This window comes from Polyergus mexicanus, unplaced genomic scaffold (genome assembly GCF_030449975.1).
Source record: "Polyergus mexicanus isolate NDT 795.1 unplaced genomic scaffold, iyPolMexi1.0 SCAF_1, whole genome shotgun sequence".
NCBI lineage: Eukaryota > Metazoa > Arthropoda > Insecta > Hymenoptera > Formicidae > Polyergus > Polyergus mexicanus.
The window spans coordinates 7,088,225-7,097,889 of record NW_027223321.1 but is presented as its reverse complement, the minus strand read 5'-3'; the positions used below and the strand labels follow the sequence as shown (position 1 = coordinate 7,097,889).

Sequence of the window (9,665 nt, the reverse complement as noted above, 5' to 3'; positions counted from 1 at the left end):
ATAAATAATAGAAAAAAATCAAACTATCGATTAAGAGTCTGTCTATTAGGAATTTGATCGGTTCAAATGTTACTGATAATGAGATCCAATAATTTAAAGTACACTCAACTAAGTATAAAGTATACTCAACTAGTGAACCGCGTATAGATGTATAATCTGTCTGTATTACGCTTGACATGGCGCAAAACGACAATGTCCCTTGATGAAACAAAAAATTTTTTATTAAATGAAAGATGTTATATTTACATTAATGTATTTCAATATTACATTATATTATATATTTAATATAACATATTAAATATTACATATTTTAGTAATAATTTAATATGCAAAATTACAATCTTTTGCGACATGGATATCTTCTGTCCTTGCGAGATTGAAGGAACATTCGCATTAGTAAGATATATGGTATTTCTGCTATTAAAGATAATACGTAAGCACAAACGTAACTAATCATCAAGTATCCTATAAACATAGGAATCTAAAAATTGATAATAAATGTTAAAAAGTCTTCTGTTAGTATCGAAATTTTAGAGATAATCTTCACTTACCAGAGGCAGTAATTCCAAATGAACGGATGTTTCACTAGAGAAATGAATCGATTGTATAACGAAGGGATTTACGAGATAAGCACAATAAGTAAGTTTGCTGAAAGGGATAAAGACTTTCAACGATAATAATCGATTAACAATACCTGTAACATAATAAAATAATTTGTATATATATATATATATATATATATATATATATATATATATATATATATATGTATGATGATAAAAATAAGATTTTTTAAAATTATAGAATTATTTTTATGCGTTATGCCATTAAAAAAAACTATAAATTAAAAATAAATTAAATGAGAGATGCAAGAAATAATATTACACAATATTATTATTATATTAATTATAATATTACAATTTATTTGCGTAGATTTATGTGCAAATGTGTAATAAGATTTATAATATTTTATGAAATATACTAACCACCATGCTTAGTAAAACACGCTATTACAATCCATGCTATACCTATGGCCCAGAGTGTTCTACTTAACGCAACATAAACAGCAACATACAGAATAGATACGTTTCGTTCATAAAAGCCTAATAATACGAAAATAATACACGCGCTACCAAGACACCAACATAAAATTACAATTTTCTGAAAGTAAATTGTACAAAAATTGTAAAAATTCACAAATATTTAATTAAAATATAAATATATTAATATATATAAAGTAATATATAAATAATATATAAATAATTAAATATATATAATATATAAATAATTAAATAAAATCATCTATTCATGTATTTTGTAACTATTTTTATAATTGTTTAATAATTGCTTATTTTTCACATTAAAAAGTCATATGATAATCAAATTATACTTTACTTTTCTCAAGACCAATTTTTTATTTAGTCTTCTTACAATGTAACCTGTAATTATGCCAATAATATATGGTCCTATTCTGATCCATGGGGGATAGTACAAAACACTAAAAAGTCTATATTGTTCGTCCAATCTGCAATAAGACAATATTTAAGTAATCTTATAATTAGCAAAATGTTTTTATTACTTACGTCGGAATATATTCGTAAATATATGAAATATAACCGGTAAGTACAATAGAGCCTATTAAAAGTGCACCCAATACGACAACAGTCATGTAGAAGTACCTAAAATTAGCAATTTATATTTATTTAAATATATACTTAATATATTGTGCTGATTATAATATCCTCGATACATCAACTTACACAGTTGACAAAATCAATAGCACAGTAGCAATTATAAAATATTGCATGTCATTGGCTAAATACCAACTCCAAATCATGCACTATAAGAAAATAGAAAATTTAAAATAAAATTTTAATATTTTTTAAGCAATATTAAATTAATTATAACTATTTAAAATATATTTATATACCATCGAATCGAGATCGAACAAATTATTTATGTATACAAAATTTCTCCACCAATATTTCGTACAAATTTCGTGCAATCTATAATTTGGATAAAATTGTGAATTCTTGTCGTACCAAGCCGAATTTAATTGTAGTATTCCTATCATCATCATGTACGCAGGTGTCAACCTTAATATAAATTGTTTTGAGATATAAATATATATACAATACATAAAAAGAGATAATATTATTATCTTAAATTTTATTTCTAAATTGTTTTTATATGCATTGTTCTTATTTATTGCCTGTATAAATAAAGATAATAAGCGAGAAAAACGTACCGAATAAATCTTTTTATTATATGAATAAAGAATTCATTTAATTTTGCTTTGTAATTAATCGATGTGGTTTTATCTTTACCTATCTTATCCTTCAAATATAAATAGGCTACTAAAAATCCGCTTGTAAACAAGAAGGTATCTGTCGGTATGATTATGTTACATAATACTTGAATGAAGAAATCCGAAAAGATTCTCCGTAAGAATGTTTTATTGTCTATATATACAAAATAATCTCTGTTATATATAGAAAACAAGATGTATATATGTATTAATTCTATAAGTCTTTTTCGAATTACTCACCGATATAATTCAACATGAAGAATATTGTATGAACAAAAATTATCCAATTCATAGTCAGAAATTTTAAACCGTGAATAGTAGGTATTGCGTTAGCATCCAATTTTGTGCTGAATATTATTTTTGTATTTGTGTATACAGAAAAACATATTAGTATTTTTCCAGTTCTATTTTCTCGATGTAAAGATAAAGATGTTATTTCCATTTCCTCGGACATGTTCTCCACATCTATATCGCAAGATAGAATTTTTAGTAATATATTTATATAAAAATCAACATATGCTTTAACTAAATGAGAAAAGAAGCATTATTTAAAAAAATATATGCATATACAAGATGACTATTAATATATAAATCTATATATAAATTTTTGCTGATCTTTATTAAAATATTTCCTTATTAAATTATTCGACTTGAAAATACACTAATTTTAAATAGTTAAATATCATTTTAATGTACAATGCATAAACGTGATTTTTCAAATACGAGTATAATACATAATCAAAATTACGAATAATTTAAATACGATACTTACTAGCTGTAGTATTAGTTTTCTCTTTTGCAAGTAAATATTTTTGATGCACGAATATATCGTACATTGTTCCAATTATCATTATAAAAAAAGTAAACGATAAAACACTAGAATTATAAAATAAATACAAAATATATCTCTCTATTATTTCAAAATTTTGAAAGCTATACAAAAATTTGCTTGTTATTATTCACTATTCAAAAAACAAAGAATAAAAAACAGTATTTTATACACTAAAAATTAGAATATTTTCGAACCGTTTAAATTCGCGAAAAATCATAGTAAGAAAAAAATTAAAAAAGCATTTTGAGACTTAAAATTTTAACTTTAACGCGCTCTCAACAGTTTTCTCTGATTTTTATATTTTTTTTGTTCTGTGCTTTAAAAACGAATACATTGTTTTGTTCTTAAAATTATGTAGTTTTAATACTTTGCAGCTAGATAAAAAAATTTTTCTCGAAAAATTTATTTCAAGTTTCATAAACTATAACATTTTACCTACAAAATGCTATTTTTTAATAATTTATTTGACCGAGTTACTTGATTTTGAAACCTATATTTTTTAGAATTAATGTCGATACTCGGCGATATCAGATTAAAATTAAAAAAGCCTGAAGTTTCAACTTTAACGGACTATCGAATTTTTTATATTTTTTATATTTTTTCAATTCTGTGCCTTAAAAAGGATGTTTAAGAGATACTAGTTTAGTTTCAAAATCGTGTAACTCGGTCCAAAAAAAAGAAGAAAAAAACAAGAAAATTCCTCTCTAAAAAAGTCATGTTATTGACATTGTTGCCTCTTTTCCGCGATGCTGATTAGTTCTCTCTTTTAAAACTACCAAAAAACGCGCTAAAAAGTTAAAAAAGTTAAAACTTGAAGCTTCAAAATGTTTTTTAATTTTTGGTCTGATGATTTCTTCGCGGAGTTTCAGCGATTTAAAAATAGCCTATTTTTTAGCGTATGAGAAGTATTCCTTATTTCTTTTGAGTAATGTTTTGTTATTTGCTGGTAAAATAATTATTATTTTATAACAGAGTGTTTCATTCATAAAAACCATCTCTTCTTTCAATTTTGACAATAAAATTCCAAAGCGAAGCAATTTGAAATTTTTACAAAAATGGCGATAATTTGAAAACAACGCATTTCCGGATCTATGTTTATACTAAGTTTTTTTTCTTGTTTGTGGGTCCTCAATAATCTCTCGAGCGATGGACCTCTACTTTTGAAACACCTGTATATTATTAATTATATATTTTCTTTGCTTTTTTGATATACCAGATGAAAAATATTGCATCATAAGATAACCATTGTTGATCGTCTTTTAGATTTTTAATCTCGATCAATTTGAAATCCACGGAATAAAGGTCACTGATAAAAAAAATTCTATCGCGAAATATTTTTTCCAGAATTAAAGTTAGATCATTTATAGAACATGATGCTGGTAAACAGAGGCCGAGCGTAATTAAATCCTAAAACAAAACATATTGTATAGTACATATTAAAATACTTTTGTGTGTATATGTACATATATTATATAATATAGAACATTTGATAAATACACCTTATATAATTATGTATATTAGAATGTTTAAAAGAAACAAATCAGAGTTTATTTTAAGATTTAAGAATAAACATAATATCTAGGATTAGTTTGTTATATAATATTGTATATATATTATTGCTAATAATATGTACTGAGTGATTCAGGACCACTGCGATAAACTCTGAGGTACGCGATACGAAACCTATCGTTCCTCAGAGTTTGTGACAGACAATTATATATATAAATTGATAAAAAATTGAAAAATCTATATTAGTTCACTGGCTTTAGTTTAATTTATAATTTGATATTCTTTCTAGCTAACTTTATGTATGGGTAGAGAAAAAAAGAGAGAGAAGCTTATTTTATAAAAATGAACTTACTTCATTGGTATCGACATTCATATGGTATTGAAGAGTACTGTTGTGTGTGAAATGAGAAACAAAGTAATTTACTTCGAAAGGCGGAAATTCCTTTTGTGGATTACGATATATCGTATTATTTAATATATGTCGTTCTGCGATTTCTAGAGGAGCTGTATTCATTGTATCGAGACATTGACTACGACTACCTAGCCAGTAATTATTTCCATAAAGAAAGCCTGGTTTAAATCCCCCGCTAGAATCCAGCACTCAAAAATATAAAATAAACAATTATTATTTAAACATAAATATTGAACAATAATTTTTATTTATTATCATATTTATCATAATATATCATTATCATATTTATCATTATCATATGTCTTTTGGCTTTATTAGACTTTAAACTAATCAAAGATTAAATTATAGTCTAAAGCTTAAAGCCAAAAGCCAAAAGCCAAATGACATTGACTATTGTCAAAAGCCAATATAGTTTTAAATATCGCTTAAAACCAATATAACATTGATCAACTGGGAGAGAGAATTAGAATATCGGGAATTAAATTATTGAATACTTATACACAATTTGTGTTATATTGTTATTATTTAATAATCATAGAATCATGTTTTAAATAGAGAATTTTAAATAATTTTTCTCAATAAGTTATAAATTTTTGCGAAAAATAACATTACTGTACATCTTAATATACTGGGTGTCCCATGGGCGTGTTATTAAAGTCATTTAGAGTTGAAATTGTTTATTAAACATATGTTCGTAAATGCTTCTTAATAAAATTACTATCATTCAAAGTTAATGTAAATATTTGAAAAAGGAAAGAAAAAAGATTTTTAATTTAACTTATTTTAACTGTTTATTTACAAATGCATTACAAATTCTATTCAAATTCACATTTGAAAAATCACAAATCACATTATTCACATCAACTTTCAATGGTTATAGTTATGTTAGTAAGCATTTACGGACATATGTTTATTAAACAATTTTAACCCTGAACGACTTCATTAACACGCCCTTAATGTATGAATCTCGAATCATGAGACATTTTGTATAATAATATAATAATAAAATATATAAGAAAATATCTCAATGTATGATTAAACTAATAAGGTAACATTATCAGTTTTTTATTTTACGGCTGAGGGTTAGTAGCATTAGAGAGGGAAAAAAAATTATATACAAATTTATTTCATTGACAAACAAAAAACAGTAAAATAAAATGTTAAAAATAAAATAGAAAATTGAATTTTAAATATTAAATTATAATGATCATATGACTATCAATGACTAAACTGAAAAATGATCATATTCCATTAAAATAAGAGATCCCATACTATTTAAATAGTATGGGATCATTTTTCTATCCAGTTCATGAAACCGGTTTATGGTATAACGATAGAAAGTTTGAACATCTCTTTGAGTAAAGCATATGCCTCATGTAAAAATTCCAAATATTTCGTAAAATTATATGAATACAAGGATAAAAAATAGGCTAATAAGAGCCGGGTGCAGTAAGTCGGCATAAAAAAATTCAAATAGAAATCTTCTTTAATAAACGTTTCGGTCCTTTTTCCGGACCATCTTCAGCAAACAGATAAAAACTCGTATGTCCTGACCTTTGATCCCGTAGTTTCCTATCGGTTCTAGCCGTTAAGAGATGACATAATGTTCACAGGATAGGACATTATAAAGCTGGAGGGAAATAATTAAAGATCAATAATAAAAAAGAAAACCTTTCCGAGGTATAAGAAACTAAAAGTCTTTTAAAATAAATAAAGAGTAGCGGGATGATTCACCAAATTAAATGCAAAACAGAGAGCCGAGATCAAGAACATCCGAGAGACATACGACACACACTATACAAAAATAAATAATAATAACACATGGATTTTCGAGACAAAATTTGTCATTGTAACATTTGCCTTCTGTTCTTCTGTATAATATGAGTAACTCACTCTTATTCTTCATATTATTATTGTCACATTTTTGATATAATATATTCCATTTACTTTGTAATTGTGATGAGGATAGTCCAAAAAAAGGGACCGAAACATATGCTTTTTGTGAATTTGTCTATCACGTAGTCAAAATATCAATGTAATTTGATTGTAATAAAACATATGCGTACAAATTACTGTGCTGATTCTTGATTGCTTTTTATCTCTTTCGTATAAATTTTTTATCAATTAGTTTTTTTAATTTTCGAATTTTTTTGACATAAGCATGATTAAATAAATAAAATTTTACTTACTTTTCAAGCTCCACAATATTCGTTGATCCACGGCGTCTCGAAAGTCTCGTAATTCCTTTCCGCATATAGTTGAGTTAACAAGATCGGCTCTCGAAGCAACGATATAAACAGGCAATGTATGACTAATAACTTTTTTATATTCATTTTCGTCAGATTTGTTAACTTGCGCAAAAACACTAATTAAGGTGTCAAAATTTACACAGATACATAAAATAAATACAAATCGATAAAATAACATAATGCAGAATATTTCAATATCAATTATAAACTGCAATAAACTTCAGAATTTTATTTATTTTTTGTTGGTTTTAATAATAATATTAAATGCAACTAGTAACCCTGTTGAAATAAGAAGATTTATCATAAATGGATTATATTGTATTTGTATTGTTATGCCTCCGGAGACTCACTGACTTTAATGTAGTTGACAATGACACTCTTGTAGTTGGAATAAAAATATATATAAATATATATCTATTTTATTCACAAATTGACTTAATTACAAGATTCCTGCACGTTAGCTCACGTCGCGTATCGCGATAGCGGATATCTTGGCGTGCGTATGTCATCTGGAATCGAGTTTCGATTGCGAGACTCACTTCTCGTTCTGCCGTATTTAATTCTGCCGACTGCGTGGCTTTAACTTAATATTGACAGCCCGCATAATGTTGATTAATGATAGAGACTACTCGTCGCTTATTAGTAATCGGTTTTTTGTTCTCTTGGTTTCCCGGGAGGGGATCGTTTGACGGCCGGGCTACGTGTCGCTCGATTTTGGCGGCAAGATCCGGATGCAAGCTAAGAAGTTCTAAGTAGGACTTCTTTGCTTGCATTTTCGCAATAGATCTGTATCAGAGTTACTTCTTAAATATATTTCCTTTACTACACGTGTGCTCCGTACAAAGGTCTAGCCGGAAAGAGAATCGGAGTAATCTCGTTCTTATGCACATCCCGCCGGATATCGCACAAGTCTGTCTCTTTCACTCATCATACCACGCACGCGCACGCCTTCTCTTATTCTCGAGCGCGCATAGCTCATGTAAATATATAATATATAACACTACAATCCACAATAAGTTTTTTTGCAGAACTCTGCAAAACTTATTACTTTTTCTCTAAATTTTTAAAAGTTTCTCGTGTAATTGTATTAAATTATATTTATAATATGCTAATTTGTATATTATTATATTATAAGTACATTATTATATAATATTTGAAATACATGTTCATATTCTACTTAGTTTCAACTGAAAGATCCATTTTATAAAATTCAAATCGGTCAAACGTGCGAGTTTTGGTATACTTCTAAATACAAGGTTAATTTTTCCTTGCGTGTTACTCGTTCGAATGTCACTTTTATATTGGCTGTAGAAAAGTAGATATACACAACTCTCTCTTCCTGACCTCGGTTTATGACATTTAAACTTTCCCTCTATCCAATCCAACAGTCAAAATCGAAACTAAATTGAAACTTTATTTTTCGACTTTTGGCCAGCTTTTCGGGGTTTGGGACCATTATGCGATGTACCGACAATGCTTTTTGGCTTTTTGTGATAGAAACATAGACATAGTATATCTAAACCAAATATTAAAGAGTGGGAATCGGCAAGTATTAGACAGAGATAGCATGCTTTGTATCACCATTCTATCTTCATCTTGTCCATCCCTTCTACTTTTCTCTTTCCAAGTTAGATAAAGACAGATCAGTGATCGTACAGCAGCTGTCTCTTTCTATTTTTTGACGCGTTCTGAGTACGGGAAATGTAGAGACGCTATACAGGGTGTCTCTAAAGTCTGACCTCACCCCTGGATCTCGGAAACGGCTTTTAATATGGAAAAATGTTTCAGACAAAAGTTGTATGGTTTCAAGGGGGACATAAGGTGGTATTATTAATTTGACCTTGAATAATTGCGTGAAGATCACGTGCAGGTCACAAAAATAATTGTTTTTAAAAAAAAGTATATAATTATTTACAATGTATTTTTTAATTATTTGTTTTTTTATTACATTAATTGATTTGTCTCATTATTCTATACATGAAAGTATTACGGTAAGATTATCAAAAACTAAATATTTTACAAGACATTTTAATTTTTATATCAAAATTTGTCAGATTAAAACATAAAATAACTCAAAAAGTACTAAATGAAAAAATACTTTATTATAATGTTTTGAAAAACTCTCGAGATAAGCTACAACAATATGCAATAAAAAGTAGGTGGTTCCATTTAAAAAATTGAAGGTGACTTTTAGGTGACCTTCACACAACTATTTAAGGTCAAATTAATGACATCACTTTATATCCCCCTCCAAACCATACAACTTTTATCTGAAACATTTTTCCATATTTAAAGTCGTTTCCGAGATCTAGGGGTGGAGTAAGACTTTAGAGATACTCTGTATATTATACGTCT

General features: G+C 27.2%; 1 protein-coding gene across 1 annotated transcript; it reads right to left on the bottom strand.

Moving 5' to 3' along the window:
* Positions 1-334: 334 nt before the first annotated feature.
* On the bottom strand, positions 335-7,488 carry LOC138938016 (nose resistant to fluoxetine protein 6-like). The gene is made up of 13 exons (XM_070305109.1): positions 7,251-7,488; positions 5,002-5,249; positions 4,354-4,547; positions 3,081-3,184; positions 2,549-2,773; positions 2,249-2,462; positions 1,931-2,096; positions 1,761-1,840; positions 1,584-1,679; positions 1,396-1,525; positions 987-1,161; positions 552-694; positions 335-481 (listed from the first exon to the last, which is right to left on the bottom strand). The coding sequence occupies exons 1-13, from the start codon at positions 7,486-7,488 to the stop codon at positions 335-337; spliced, it is 2,160 nt and encodes a 719-aa protein (XP_070161210.1).
* Positions 7,489-9,665: the final 2,177 nt, after the last annotated feature.